We start from the raw sequence: 16,282 nt of genomic DNA, 5'->3' as shown, positions 1-16,282 counted from the left end.
TCAATAGTACGTGAACCAAAAACTTCCAGATGTACTAGCTGGATTTAGAAAACGCGGAGGAACCTGAGATCAAGTCGCCAACATCTGTTGGATCATAGAAAAAGCAAGAGAGTTCCAGAAAAACATCTGCCTCTGCTTCATTGATTATAATAAAGCCTTTGTGTGGATCACAACGAACAGTGGAAAATTTTTAAAGAGATGGGAATACCAGACCACTTTACAGGCCTCCTGTGAAACCTTGTGCAGGTCAAGAAGCAACAGTTAGAACAGGACATGGAACAAAGGACTGCTTCAAAACTGAGAAAGGAGTATGTCCAGGCTGTGTATTGTCAACCTGTTTATTTTAACTATATGCAGAGTACGTCATGCAAAATTCTGATCTGGATGAAGCTCAGGCTGGAATCAAGATTGCCAACAGAAATATCACTAACCTCAGATATGCAGATGACACCATCCTTATGGCAGAAAGTGAAGAGGAACTGAAGAGCCTTTTGATGAGAGTGAAAGAGGAGAGTGAAAAAGCTGGCTTAAAGCTCAACATTCAGAAAACGAAGATCATGGTATCCATTCCCATCACTTCATGGCAAATAGATGGGGAACAATAGAAACAGTGTCAGACTTTATTTTCTTGGGCTCTAAAATCACTGTGGATGGTGACTGCAGCCATGTAATTAAAAGACACTTGTTCCTTGGAAGAAAAACTATGATAAACCTAGATAGCATATTAAAAAGCAGAGACATCACTTTGCCAACAAAGGTCTGGATAGTCAAAGTTATGGTTTTTCCAGTGGTCATGTATGGATTTGAGAGTTGGATCATAAAGAAGGCTGAGTTCCGAAGAATTGATGCTTTTGAACTGTGGTGTTGAAGAAGACTCTTGAGAGTTGCTTGGACTGCAAGGAGATCCAACCAGTCCATCCTAAAGGAGATCAGTCCTGGGTGTTCATTGGAAGGACTGATGTTGAAGCTGAAGCTCCAATACTTTGGCCACCTCATGTGAAGAGCCGACATACTGGAAATGACTCTGATGCTGGGAGAGACTGAGGAGAAGAGGGCGACAGAGGATAAGATAGTAGGATGGTATCACTGACTCAATGAACATGAGTTTGAACAAACTCTGGGAGATGGGGAAGATTAGGGAAGCTTGGCGTCCTGCAGTCTGTGGGGTCACAAAGAGTCAGACGTGACTTAGCGACTGAACAGCAGTATGTTATACCATTTTCTTAATTGTTTGGGATTTATTTTGTGTAGGTCTTCTCCTTCTCATGTTTTGTGCCTTGAGAACTTCCTTTAGTATTGTTGCAAAGCTGTTTTTGGTGGTGCTGAATTCTCTTAACTTTTGCTTGTCTGGAAAGCTTTTGATTTCTCCATCAAATCTGAATGAGAGTCTTGCTGGGTAGAGTATTCTTGGCAGTAAGTTCTTCCTTTTCATCACTTTAAATATATCATGCCCTTCCCTTTTGGCTGCTAGAGTTTCTGTTGAAAAATCAACTGATAATCTTATGGGAGTTCCTTTGTATGTTATTTGTCCTTTGTCCTTGTTGTGTTTTATATTTTGTCTTTGTCTTTAATAGTCATCATTTTGATTACTATGTGTCTTGGTGCATTCCTTCTTGGGTTTATCCTGCCTGGGACTTTCTGTGCTTCCTGGACTTGGTTGACTATTTTCCCATGTTAGGAAAGTTTTCAGCTATTATTTCTTTAAATATTTTCTGAAGTCCTTTCTCTCTCTCTTTTGGGACCCCTATAATGTGAATGTTGGTACTTACAATGTTGTCCCGGAGTTCCTCTGAGGCAGTCTTCATGTTCTTCATTCTTCTTTCTGTGTTCTGTTCTGTGGCAGTGATTTCCACCATTCTGTCCTCCAGGTACGTATCTGTTCTTCTGCCTCAGTTATTCTCCTACTGATTCTTTCTCGTGTATTGTTCATCTGTGTTTGTTTGTTCTTTAGTTCTAGATCTTTGGTGAACATGTCTTGTATCTTCTCAATCTTTGCCTCCATTCTTTTTCTGAGATTCTGGATCATCTTCACTGTCATTTTTCTGAAAGGTTGCCTATCTCCATTTCATTCAGTTGTTTTCTGGGGTTTTATCTTGTCCTTTGATCTGGGACAAAACCCTGTACTTTTTCATCCTGGTTAACTCTCTGTGATGCGTTTTTGGTTCTCACCACTGAGGGATTGTGGCTCTTGCTTCTTCTGTCTGCCCTCTGGTGGATGAGGCTAAGAGGTTTATATAAGCTTCCTGATGGAAGGGACTGGTGGTGGGAAAAACTGAGACTTGCTCTGATGGGTAGAGCCTGCTGAGTAAAACTTTAATCCAATTCTCCACTGATGGGTGTGGTTGCACTCACCCTGTTAGTTGTTTGCCTGTGTTAGAGGCAACCCATCCCTGGGGTCTACTGGCTCTCTGGTAGGGTTAATGGTGACCTCCAAGAGGACTCATGCCAAGGGGCCCCTTCTAGGACTGCTGCTGCCAGAGCCCTCGTCCCCGCGGCGAGCCCCTGCTGACCCACGCCTCCACAGGAGACCCTCCAACTCTAGCAGGTGGGTCTGGTTCAGTCTCCTGTGGGGCCCCTGCTCCTTTCCCCTGGGTCTCCATGCACGCAAGATTTCGTTTGCCCCCGCCAAGAGTGGAGTCTGTTTCCCTGTGGAAGTCCTGTAATCAAATTCCATGGGCCTTGAAGGTCAGATTCCCTGGGGATTCCCAGTCTCTTGGCTGGATCCCCAGGCTGGGAAGTGTGACATGAGGTTCAGAACATTCACAGCAGTGGTAGAACTTCTTTGGTATTTATTGTTCTCCAGATAGTGGGTTGCCTACCCAGCAGGTATGGGATTTGATTTTATTGTGTTTGCACCCCTCTTACCATCTTATTGCTGCCTCCTCTTTGTCTTTGGATGTGGGGTACCTTTTTTTGGTGGTTTCCAGCATCCTCCTGTTGATGGTTGTTCAATAGCTAGTTGTGATTTTGGTGCTCTTTCAGGAGGAGATGAGTGCCTGTCCTTCTACTCTGCCCATCTTCAACCAGAAGTGATGTAATCTCTTAAACATGTATTCATCAGCCGATCTAAGCCATGGAGAGGTTTTTAGCATGTGATTTTAGACAAGGATATTAATAAACGCTTGTATCATAACATTGTTGGGTAAGTATTTGACACAATAGCTGGTGCGTAGCACATACAGAATGAATGAGTAATTAAATTAGATAATGTATATAAATTCTTTACTAATGCTTGGCACATGGTAGATATTAAATGTTATTTTCTTTTCATTTTAAAGTTTGGTCTGAGCTACCTGCTGCTGAAACTATACCAAATGTAGGGATGTCTTTCAAAGCTATGAGAATACCTGAATGATTCTAACGTGCAATTTGTAGGGTAACCACTGTTCTGTGTGCAAGGGTAAATACTGTGTTAGCAGCACAATGTTTTGGGTTATTTTCCTCTACAGATCCGTTGACATTCTCTGGCCTACCTTGGTTAATCAACAAAACAGTACTAATTAGCTGTCTCCCCAAAAGAGTTCCTTCTTTCCCTGGATCTTCACCTTTCATTCTCTGCTTATTTCTGTCTCATCCTTTCCCGCCTTCCTCCTGACTCACTTGGTTTCTGATTGTCATGTGAGATCCCTCTGAATATAGGACCCATTGTTAACTGAATTCCCCTTTTCTTAGATGTTTTACACAACTGGTCACCTACTACTTATCTTGACATCCTTTATTTCCTTGAATGCTTTTAATTTAAAATTATTTCTCTGTTTATAGCTGATGCTGATTGATTTTTTTTTTTTTTTACTGAAGTCTAGTTGGTTTACAGTGTTGTCACAATCTCTGCTGTATGGCAGAGTGACTCAGTTATAGACAGACATTCTTCTTTTATATTCTTTTCCATTGTGGTTTATCACAGGGTGTCAAATATTGTTCCTTGTGCTATTCAGTAGGACCTTGTTGTTTGTCCATCCTATATGTAATAATAAAAATATAGTAATATATAATAATAGTAATATAATGATCATTTATAGCTGCTAATTCCACATTCCTAGTCCTCCTCTTGCCCAGCCCTTTTCCCCCTTGCAACCACAGGTATGTTCTCTGTGTCTGTGAGTCTGTGTCTGTTTTGTAGATAGGTTCATTTGTGCCGTATTTTAGATTCCACATACAAGTGATATCACATGACATTTTTTTTTTCCCTTTCTGACTTACTTTACTCATTATGATAATCTCTGGCATCCATGTTGCTGTAAATGGCAGTATTTCATTCTTTCTAATGACTGAATAGTATTCCGTTTTGTATATGTACCACATCTTTATGCATTCATCTGCCAGTGGACGTTTAGGTTGTTCCCATGGCTTGGCTATTGTGAGTAGTGCCACTGTGAACACAGGGGTGCATTTTTTTTTTTTTTGAATTGCAGTTTTATCTGGGTGTATGTGAAAAATGGGATTGCTGGATCATATGGTAATTCTATTTTTAGTCCTCTGAGGAACTTCCACACTGTTGTACCCATTGACATTCCCACCAATAGTATAGGAGGATTCCCTTTTCTCCACACCCTCTCCAGTATTTGTTCTTTGTAGACATTCTAATGATGACCATTCTGACCAGTGTGAGGTGGTACATTATTGTAGTTTTGTTTTGCATTGCTCTAAAAATGCAATGTTGATTGATTTTAATCTATTCCAGTGAAAGCATATCTTATATTCCCTTGATTCCAGACCCTTGCCTGATATCTAGCAGATAGATCCTGGCTTAGTGTCACTCTTGGCTTCTTATTTGTCGAATTTATAAAGCCCAAATATTTCACAAATGTTCCCAGTGCCTTTTGTTGTTTTACTTTTTTTGTGCTTCATCCAAAGCCAAGTGATGATAGCCATTTTATATTTGAATGATTCTTATAATTTCCAAATGAACTCACTTGCCTTCAGTAAAATTATTCCCATGTATGAGCAGTTATTCACAGATATGTTCACATACACACATGGAGGTCATTCAGCTTTGGATTAAGACAAGTATTTTTGTGAAATTGATTGTACACTTAGAAAATGATTCTATATAGTTTCAACATGTCCATGACCAACAATGTCCTTGAGTGGTAACTTTTGTACAGTTTTGTGAAAGGAACTTGGGAAAATGAAATTATGATGTCAGACTAGTACCAAAAGTTCTATCAAAACTTTTGAAACTCTTTTGCAAGATGATTAAAAATAGCCTAAAAGTGAAAAATAATACTCAGGGAAATGTTCATAAAACTGTAGACAAGGACATCTCCAAGTATCTCCACATTCTAATGATTTCTTTTGAAGTATTTTGAGTATTCCACTTTGCTCAAATAGCCATGAGATATCCCAGCTGTCTACCTCCATCTTGCTTTTCTGCCTCTATTGAATGGCAGCATTAGAGATCCACTTTTTACCTGTGCAGTATCTATAGTTTATCTTCTGTCTAGGCTGAATATTAGGAAACACTGTGCCCTATTCTTACAACTTATTAGAGCCTCACTAAAATTTGACCTTAATTTGAAAATAGTGTATTTTTCTTTGGTTGTCAGTGTTCAATTTATTAGGAGTGTGTGTGTGTGTGTGTGTGTGTGTGTGTGTGTGTGTGTGTGTGTGTGTTAGTTGCTCAGTCGTGTCCAACTCTTTGCAACCTCATGGGGTGTATAGCTCACCAGGCTCCTCTGTCCATGTGATTTTCCAGGCAAGAATACTGGAGTGGGTTGCCATTTCCTTCTCCAATATTTATTAGGAGATATACATTTAAAATAAGACTCAATGGCCTTTAAAAAATGGGACACAAGCCAACACTTACCTAATGAAAACCACTTGTGGGATCTATGGTTTAATGTAAATGATGTAAAAGTTCCTGGTCTTGTTTTTTCTGACTGTATAGAGCTTCTCCATCGTCAGCTTCAAAGAATAGAATCAATCTGACCATCTGGTGATGTCCATGTGTAGAGTCGCCTCTTGTGTTGTTGGAAGAGGGTGTTTGCTAGTATGCTTAAAGGACCTCAAATGAAAACAAGGCAGTTTGATTTCTGATTCTATCTTTTCTTTCTGTAACATTTTATATTACATACTAAGCTCTGTCCTAAGAACTGGGCATATAACAGTGAGGAAACAAGACAGGGTCTCTGCTCTTTCCAGTGCTGTACTGTAGGGAGGAGAACATATAAATCTATAATTATCATTATAAATGTACAATTGAAAGCTGATATCAGTACACTAAAAGAAAGGACCATTGGCCTGAGAAGGAGAAAAAGAACTTGATTAAACAGGTAGGTAGGGGAAGACTTCTTAGAAGTGACAAAACTTGTCTGAAGAATGGTAGGAATCAATTAGGGGAAAGATGAAGGGGATCAATGAAGGGGAAAGATGCTTTCCAGACACAGTGAACAGCATGTGGAAAGGCCCTGGTGTGGGAGGGACCTTGGATAGTCAGGGAACTGGAAGGAATAGAAGGGGGCCATGACCAAGGAATGTAGAGTATGCTGAGGATTTTGATCTTTATTTGAAGAGCAATGCAAGTCTGAAGGGTTTTAGGAAGGGGTTGATATAATCAGATCTATATTTTGAAAAGATCATATTTATGAACTGTGGAGTACACAACAGAAGGGTTGACAAAGGGAACTGGGTGGACATCTGGTAGACTTTTGCTAAAGTGAAGTAAATGATAGTAAGTTGGTTTAAGGTGGTGACAATTGGGATAGAAATATCTGAACAAATTCAAGAGTCATTTAAGAGGTAAATTTAGAAATGGTGATGAGCTAGTGAGCTTTCTATAGAGTAAGACAGAAGACACTGGAAAAGTACCAACTTCAGGAGGGCAGATCCTGAGTTCAGTCTTGGATACAGTGAGTTTAACATGTATTTATGATATCCAAGTGAAGATTTTGAGTAGGCAGTTGGCTATAGGGTGTGGAACCTGAGTCATCTGCGTAGAGGTTTCACTGAAGTCATGGATATGGTTCAGATTGCCTAGGGAAAATATAAAGTGCAAAGAGAATGTGCCAGGCTTAGGGGAGAACTATTTCATGGCTGAGCAAAAAAGATGAGCCAGCAAAGAAAACATGGAGTTGTGTTGACTAGCATGTTGACTAGAGGAGAATTTCCGGCGACCACTGAGGGCATGTTGGAAGTTGGTAAAGATGAGTTTATTGTGGTTCTTGCATGCCCTAAGGCGTAACTGCAAATAGCGCTTATTTGCTTTGGCGCAGAGACAGGGAAAGCTGATGGTAAGGGTGATCTCTATACACAGACAGGGATAAGGCAGAGTACCTGAGTATCACATGTATAATGTAACTTGTTGTACATTGTTTAATATAGGAAGGCATTTTAAAATCCTAAATAATTCTGAGAAAATTGTATATACATATTTGCTCCCATTTCAAATATTTTTGGATGACGTAGTCCCAATACTTAAAATCTTATTCTTCTCACAAGTTACTGTTAGCATATTTATCATTTCCAATTCTTGCTAAAGGGTTACCCTGTGAGCTTTGAGATGGTCTAAAGGGTACGTGGTTATTTGCCATCACTTACTTATCAGTTCTGTTTTTTAGTTCATTTGAAATTTCAGCCTCCATTCTCTCCTCATTTACACTAACAAATTTCTTCCTAAATTAGCCCCCTTCTGATCTCCCCCATTACTTAAGACTGGTCTGAAGCAAAAAAAGGGCTTGCTGAACTTAGACATTGTCTGTAGGCCTGGGACTTTTCAGAAATGCTTGTAACAATTGAACAAGTCTAGAGAAGAAGGCCTTTGCAAATTTTGAGTATCCAGGGAGAGCTATATGTGACTGATTATTTATTGGGCCTCAACTGTGTACTCGGTACTATTTAGAGCTTACATTAAATAGTCACTTAAGATGCAGCGCTTAAAAAGACCAAAACCTGATAAATGAAGACAGACTTTTCAACAGTGATTGCCTCGTAGTATTTACAGGTGGTATGATTAATTTGGGAGTTCCCAGGTGGTGCTAGTTGTAAAGAACCCACTTGCCAATGCAGCAGATGTAAGAGACCTGGGTTTGATCCCTGGGTTGGGAAGAATGCCTGGAGAAGGGCAACCCACTCCAATATTCTTGTCTGGAGAATCTGATGGATAGAGGAGCCTGGTGGGCTACAGTCGATGAGGTCACAAAGGGTCAGACATGACAAAAGTGGCTTTCCATGATTCATATATGACTTATATGATTAATTTACATATAAGGCCTAAGGAGATATGAGAATATTTGGTAGGAGTTGCAAAAACTTGAAAGTGAAAATGTTAGTAGCTCAGTCGTGTCTTGACTCTTTGCGACCCCATGGACTGTAGCCCATCAGGCTTCTCTGTCCATGGGACTTTCTTGGCAAGAAGAGTGGAGTGGGTAGCCATTCCCTTCTCCAGGGGATCTTTCCCATCCAGGGATCATGCCCAGGTCTCCCACCTTGCAGGCAGATTCTTTACCACCTGAGTCACAAGGAAAGTCAAAAAGTTTACAGGGGTGATATTTTAGTCATGAAGTGATGATCTGGGAGTGGGTTGAGTGGGGGCACAGCACGAGTAATAATTACAAGACACTGGCCTCTTATGAGACCCCTAAGTTCTATAAGTTACCCTTATAAAACAGTAGAGCCTACCAGGATATATGGTTGTTAAAACAGGCTAAGGAGAATCAAATATGATATACTAGGACTTTTGAATTTATCCTATAGACATAAGGGAACCTTGATAATTTTAAGCAAGGATGTATTATGAATAAGTTTTCATTTAGAAGACTACTTTGGGAGCAAAAGTTTGTAATTATACGAACTATTAGAGTAGTTCATATAAGATGAGGCCTCAGTCAAACCAGAGGGATTAGTGGCTGGGGCAGGGAGCAGGAGAAAGGATGGTGCAGAGGTGCTGAGGAGGTGGGTAGGTGGGATGGGGGGATGGAAAGAAAGGATAAATTCCAGAAGTTTTAAGAAGGTAGAATTGATAAAACAGGAGGTTGATGACAGAAGATTTGATGTGGGTAATAAGGAAAAGGAATGAAGAAAATCTGGGAGAAATGGATTCCATTCCTGAATGTTAGAATTTATGGTGACTGTGGAACCCCCAGCTGCAGATGTCCAGGAGAGAGCCAAATAATTTGAGAATAAATATTACTCAAGTTGTTTTATAAATGTGGTCAATATAGTCAACTTAGGCTCAAAGTCCCTTGATTCCTTGACTCTGATGATCTTTTCAGGTCTTCACTTTACCATCACAGTCATGTCTGTTCAGCTGCTCTCAGTATGAACAGTTAAAGTCCAGTTTGGCAGTTTGACCTCTGTTTTCTCCAACGGCCTAGTTCTCCTGTTTATAGCAGTATCTCTCCTTTGAGATCACTGAGACTTCATGTCCCTCCACACCGCCTTTTACTTTCAGTCCCTCAAAACTTTGTACTGTTATTTCTTTTTCTATCTGGTCCAAATGCCAAAGAACCCAGTCCAGTTCACTTATGTTTTAGTACATGTGAGCTCATTCCCTTGCTTTCTGATATATCCTTCTGCAGACTCTTAATGCATCTGGACTGCTGGGTGCCAAAGGAGCACACGGTCTACGGACAGGGAGTGCTCCAAATGTGTGTGGATTCCAGTGGGTCCCTCAACACCCCTGTATAATGTTTTTGCTTGTACTATGCCAGGTTCCTTTTCTAAAACCTATAGCAGATCCCATACTTTTCCATACTTTTACCACCTTCTTCATGGCTTCTCCCACATTAGCAACTTGCTAATAACTTCATAACTCAGTTAGCAGATGGTCTTATTCTCTATTTCAAAGGCAAAATTGAAGGGATCACATCTGATTCCTTCACATCCAATTCCACGCCTTCAAATGTATTCATGCCTGCATCTTTTCTTCTAGCCATAGAGGACAGGATAATTCAAAGATGTTAATATTCAAAGGTCTTTCTATGTCTTTCACCTGATCATTACTCTTTCAATTATTCTTTCTTCTCTAAATTAATCTCTCTATGTTGGCACTTCTACTTGATCAAGTCTTCTTTATATTAAAAAAGTAAAACCCCTCATTGGAACCTTCATTTTCCTCCAGCTGCAAATCTCCTTTCTAGATAAGAGGGTCAGTGAATGGTTATGACCTTGTACCTCTAAACCAGGGTTTTCTCAACTTCAGCACCACTTTGGACCTGATAATTCTTTGTTGCGGGGGCTGCCCTGTGTATTATAGGATGTTTCCCAGCATCCCTAATATTTACTAAATAGATGCCAGTAATACTGCCCCTCCCCCACTAGCAACAATGAAAATATCTGTAGACCCCTGAGGGGCAGGGGAGGGACAACATTGTTCCCGTTGAGATTAAAGTCGTGACAGTGTTTATTCAAGCAGGCCTATGCAAAGAGCCTCTGAACAGCTATGACAATATTTTATTAGCAGGTGAGATTATGCTATTGGAGTGATGACACCAGCAAAGAATATTGTTGTGTTAAAAAGTTAGACAGACAGGAAGGGCTTCTCAGCTGGTGCTAGAGGTAAAAAACCCGCCTTCCAGTGCAGGTAGACTTAAGAGACACAGGTTTAATCCCTGAGTCAGGAAGATACCCTGGAGGAGGGCAAGGCAATTTATTCTTGCCTGGAGAATCCCATGGATAGAGGAGCTGGCAGACTGCAGTCCATAGGGTCTAAGAGCGTCAGCCACTACTGAAGTGACTTAGCACAAAGGCACGGACAGGAAGCCCAGTAGTGCATGTAGAAATAGGGTGTTAAACATGCTGCTCTGGGGAAGATTCAGACATTGTGTGACTTCAGGTTGCTGAAATTTACCTGCTGCAAAACACATGCTAATGATGTTCATTATTAATTAATTTCCTTTCATTAATTTCTTTCTGATATATTATGTGTAGTAAGTGAGCAAGCTGGATAACTCATTACCATGTTTAATGGAAGAATAATGACAGGATTTGAAGGAAGAAAAAAATGACCCCTAAAGAAAAATGTATGCTCTTTGGACCATGGTCAACTTTGAAGTGAGGTTCACATCTGTTAATGCTTTTGCATATACCAAGATACTCAAGTTTGTATCAATTTTTTAGAAAAAGACTGAGTTTTTAAGTATAAATGAGGTGTGAAGTCGCTCAGTCGTGTCCGACTCTTTGTGACCCCATGGACTGTAGCCTACCAGGTTCCTCCTTTCATGGGATTTTCCAGGCAAGAATACTGGAGTGGGTTGCCATTTCCTTCTCCAGGAGATCTTCCCAACCCAGGGATTGAACCCAGGTCTGTTGCATTGTAGGCAGACGCTTTACCATCTAAGCCACCAGGGAAGTCTTAGAATGTTATTCTCCAGGACCAAAAGGAAGAAAGGGTGATTCCATTAGGCACAAGAAGTGCTCTTTTCATTTTAGCACACCCAGCACTTACTTGGGGCTACCATTGGATTCAACTCTCTGGGTTGCTCCTTGTTGATGGATACTAGAGGAAACTGAATTAAGAAAGACAGAATGTCTAAAGGTGATTCCAATGAGGTCTTGAACCTTGTATTTTATTTTAAAATCTTGTCTATGTTGTAGAAATTTCATGAGACTTTTGAGACCTGATGACATGCTGCCCTGGAGAGATATTAAAATCAATTATTTTTTTAAACCCTGGGCTGAAATCAAGGAAATAGCTCTAATTCTTTCATAAGTGTGAAGTGCACTGGTGTAATGGCACTGCCCATCCTGGCTCACAAGAGTCAGTTTTCCATATCTCTTCCCAACTCTGTTCAGTGATGGAATCAGCCACTGTAGGAGTACTGACACCTTTGAATCAAAACATGCCACAAATCAGGGCTTTCTTTTCCTTTCCAAAGAACCATTTTATCTGCACACCACTGAAGACAGGTCTTATTTTCCCTGTTTCACAGTTGAATCTAAGGCTCAGAAAAGTAAATCCCTAAATTAGTTTAACTTTGAAAACCACATGAGTTCTTGGGAGTCAAAACATAATATTAATATAAGAGAATTCCCTATTTTTCTATGGAAAGGGTAGAATCCAGCTGAATTTAGGCGTTCTTCAGAGAAGATTTAGTACCCTTGTGAATTGTATATTTTCTTTTCTTTTTTTAGTTTTCATTGTGCACAACAGGTAAATCAACTGTACTTCCGTTAAATGAGAATTTTTTGATATTTCTCTATTTCCCTTACCTTCCTCCCTGATCATAAATGAATGAATCATATGACAGGATGTGATACCTAGATGTTGGTGTCTATTAGAGCGTTATTTTTCATCATGCAGGAGTACGTGCTCAGTCGCTTCTGTCGTGTCCGACTCTGTGCAATCCTATGGGCTGTCGCCCTCCAGGCTCCCCTGGCCATGAGGATTCTCCAGGCTAGATTACTGGACTGGGTTGCTATGCCCACCTCCGGGGATTTTTCATCATACTTGGTTCCTAACAAACGTATTAGTTGCAAACTATACCCAGCATTTGATTAATTAACCCTTATTCTATTAGTAACCAGGTCTATGATCCTGAACAAGTTTTCTAGGCTGTCTAGTTTGGGGGTTGCCACCAATGACCTCTAAAGTCATTGCCATCCTTGGTCACATGAAGATTCTTATGCTTATAATAACTTGAGTATACCTTGCTGTTAAAATACTAATGTGGAATATAGATCTTAAATAAAATAATATTTTTAAAAAATATTGATAAATATTTAATTATTTTAAATTTTAAACTAGACTTTTTAAAAAGTCTAGTTTTATTGATGATGAAGGCTCCGAAGTGAAGTTTATTTTGTTGTGTAATGAAGTTTTATTTTGTTTTTGAAAGTTTCAAGATTTGAAGCTGAGGGAGTTCTACTGTGAGAGAAACCCAATGTTCCTGAAGCAGCCAACTAGTGCTATAAAACAGGAGGGCGTCTGGAGTTTACAGGTGAAACTTTATGTCATTCACACAGGTCTTTGAGCTAAAGCCATGATTTAAATTTTAAAGAGTTTTCTTCTAAAGCATTCTTAACAAGCCAGCGAATGATTAATATAACCATAATCCACTGGCACTGTGGACCCTAGTCATAATCTTTTTGACTTGCTTGCAGAATCCAATGTAATCCTCTGATTTCCAGATATTTTGAACATTTTGAACATTTTATTGGATCAAAAGAGAGGAATTTGTGTTTGCTTTAGTGTTCAAGTATTTTCAAGTATTATTTAAAGATATATTTGATTTGTTCTTACTGGGGTATTTTGCCTCTTCCATCCCCTTATCATTTATCCCCATTCCTGAAAGAATAAGATCCAGAAATTGTGTTCCCTTTAGTCAAATAAGTTGATGATATTAAAAGAAGGGAAAGAGAAGTATATTAGAGGACTGGCTGTGTATGTCTTTTGGTGATAGACACATTAAAGATTGCAGATTTTACCACATTTGAGTATGAGTCTCTATTGTGAATATGGATTTCTCAGGTCCTTTTAGCTGAACATGCAGAATTGTCTTAAAACTTTCAAGTACTGGGAAGGGTTCAAGTTTCCTGACTACAGGAAACAACCAACATTGTTTAATGGTTTAGTTTTAAAAGAAAAACAACATTTCCCCCTTATTGAACAAGTAATGTATGTTCAGTACAGAAAGCTAGAAAATACAGATGAGCGGGGAAGAAAATATTAGTTATAATGCCATGTGTGTTAGCCACTCAGCTGTGTCCACCTCTTCGCCACACTGTGGAATACAGCCTGCCAAGCTGCTCTGTCCGAGAGATTCTCTAGGCAAGAGTACTGGAGTGTATGGACATTTCCTTCTCCAGAAATTTTTAATATCAAGGCTTTGTTCAAGCTGTGTACTATTTAGATCCTTCATTTTTCACTCAAAATACTGTGAATATTTTTCCAGTCAGTAAAAAATAAGTCCATGACATCTTAATATACTGGTATATTACATAATATATACTGGTATACAATTATACCAGAATATTTTAAAATTCTTAATATACTGGTATAATATACTGGTATACAATTATACCAGAATATTTTAAATTACTTTCCTACTGTTGGCTGTTTAGATATTAATAATCTTATAACTTTTTGGCCTTTATAAACAAGGCTGTCCTCTTCTCATGTCCATATTATCCCTGTGAATGAAATCACTGAGCCAAAGAACTTTCATCTTTTCAAGGCTGATTAACTCTTTTCCAGTTCTCTTCCAAAGACTCAATCTGTATTTCCATTAACAGTATTATTTCCCTCTCTTATGTGAATAAAAACTTATTTGAAGTTTAATTATAAATGATTTTAAAATTGGAGTATTAAATTTGTTTAATTCCTCATAACCTAATTGTTCTCCTTGAATCAAATATTTCAGAACAATGGTAATAAAATAATATTGATAGTAATAATAAAAATATTAATAGACAACTAATCCTTATGATGCTTACCATGGGCAAAGCATTGTTCTAAGCACTTAATGGAAATGAACTAATTTAGTTCTCCATTAACCCTCAAAAAGAAGACACCATTATTATTCCTCTTTTATGGATAAATTGAACCTGGGAGAAGTTAAATAACTTGTCCAGGTTCACAGGTATAGTAAGTTTTAAAATACTGATGCCATTCTGAGCAGTTGGCCTCCAGACTCCATGCTGCAATATTGCCTCAGAAAGGGGCTGCCAGAAGTGAGGAAAAAGGGAAACAAGGATAGTCTCTTGTTGGAAGAAATTCTGGTTTGTGGGGGGGACTGGATAAGCAGTTAACCCAAGGAGGGGTCTTACAGGGAGCCCATGAAAGCAAGAATGTTACCTTGAGTCTGGGACCCAGGTGCAGGGTAAGAGAACAGTTCTTCCCTCTCATTTTCAAAACTTTAAGGACCCAGGAGCACAATTTGGGGGTTTTGATTTGTTTATTTAGTAGAAGCAATGATTTTTACTTATATAAATGATTTGTGTGTTTTTGAAAGTATCTCTAAGAATTTTTCTTAGAAAGGTGACAAATTTACTATAATTTTGTATTTATACTTAAAGTAAAAGTCATTTCTACTGGATATTTGGTTACCATTATAACATTACTGATTAAACCACTTGAACTTTCAAAAACTATAAGGACTTGTTTCAGGATATTCCTTGGTTAAGATTTTTAAAGACTCTTCCTTACCTCAGAGATTTGTGAACTAAAATTTAATATTGGTAACTGTATTATAACAAAATATTAACCAGAGTTTATTCTGTCAGCAGATGCTAGACAGAGTTTTACCTGTATTATATAATTTAATTCTCTGAACTCTGTGTGGTAGGGTTGGAAACAAAATTCCTATTTTATAGGTGAGGTATCCCAGATCAGATAATTTAAGGACTTGTCAAATAGGGTCACACTAGTAAGTCATAGAGCCACACGATTTGCACTTATTTATGTATCTGACTCTGACTCAGTGTCTTTGCTCTTGATGCTGTGTTTTACCATCTGTCATACAGTAACAGTTGATCATACAACAGTTCCAAAGCTCATCATTCCTTCTGATCCACATTTGTTTTTATGTTTTATAATTTTTAATATTTATATATAAATATATGTAAGGATAACTTTATGATTCAAATCGAATCAACATGTATAAAGAAAACTAAAAGAAACACCTTAAACTAATTTTAATCTATGATTGTTTAAACATATAAATAGTCTCTGACCTACATATAGTTAGCTAACAAATATTCTAACGGAATAGCATATAAGCTGTTCAAAAAGAGTAATTTATTTTTCCATAAATGATTTCTTGACTTTTAAATAACACTGAGATTAAGCCATCATTAAGTAGTATATTCTCAAAAACTGCATTGCATGTGTCTTCATGGTACAAATTTCCTAAGATTTATTATTGGTCATGCCAAAAGTATCTTATTTTATATATATGTGTGTGTGTGTGTGTGTGTGTGTGTGTTTCTTTAAGTAATAACTTTATATTTCAATGATAGATGTTAGTCTTCCAAAGCATCACATTGGCAGCAAGTAGGAGAAAGATATAAATAATGGGTAATAGAAGAGTTGTGCAACAATTCCAAGTGCAACAAACATGATTGGTTCCAGAAATCATAAATGGAAAATGTCAGCTGTGTGAACTGTTGTTCAGTCGTTAAGTCATGTCTGACTTTTTGTGACCCCATGAACTATAACACGTCAGGCTTCTCTGTCCTCTGCGATCTCCCGGAGTTTGCTCAAACTCATGTCCATTGGGTTGGTGATGGTATCCGATCATCTCATCCTTCGCTGCCCCCTTCTCCTTTTGCCGTCAATCTCTGCCCATCATCAGTGTCTTTTTCATGGGACCTATCCATTGGTCCCGTGTATTTCAGCAAATTCCTC

General features: G+C 38.6%; 1 protein-coding gene across 2 annotated transcripts in view; it reads left to right on the top strand.

Annotated features, from left to right (window-relative positions):
- The window catches only part of LRRC69 (leucine rich repeat containing 69), an 83,807-nt gene that overhangs the window by 52,569 nt on the left and 14,956 nt on the right, over nucleotides 1-16,282 (top strand). For both annotated transcript variants that reach the window (XM_061123810.1, XM_061123809.1), the window contains one exon: nucleotides 12,774-12,875. In XM_061123810.1, coding sequence (XP_060979793.1) covers nucleotides 12,774-12,875 — 102 coding nt within the window. The remainder of the gene's footprint in view (nucleotides 1-12,773; nucleotides 12,876-16,282) is intronic.

The sequence above is a fragment of the Dama dama genome, chromosome 21, assembly GCF_033118175.1.
Source record: "Dama dama isolate Ldn47 chromosome 21, ASM3311817v1, whole genome shotgun sequence".
NCBI lineage: Eukaryota > Metazoa > Chordata > Mammalia > Artiodactyla > Cervidae > Dama > Dama dama.
Note: the sequence above shows the minus strand (reverse complement) of the source record. Positions and strands in the feature narration are given on the sequence as shown.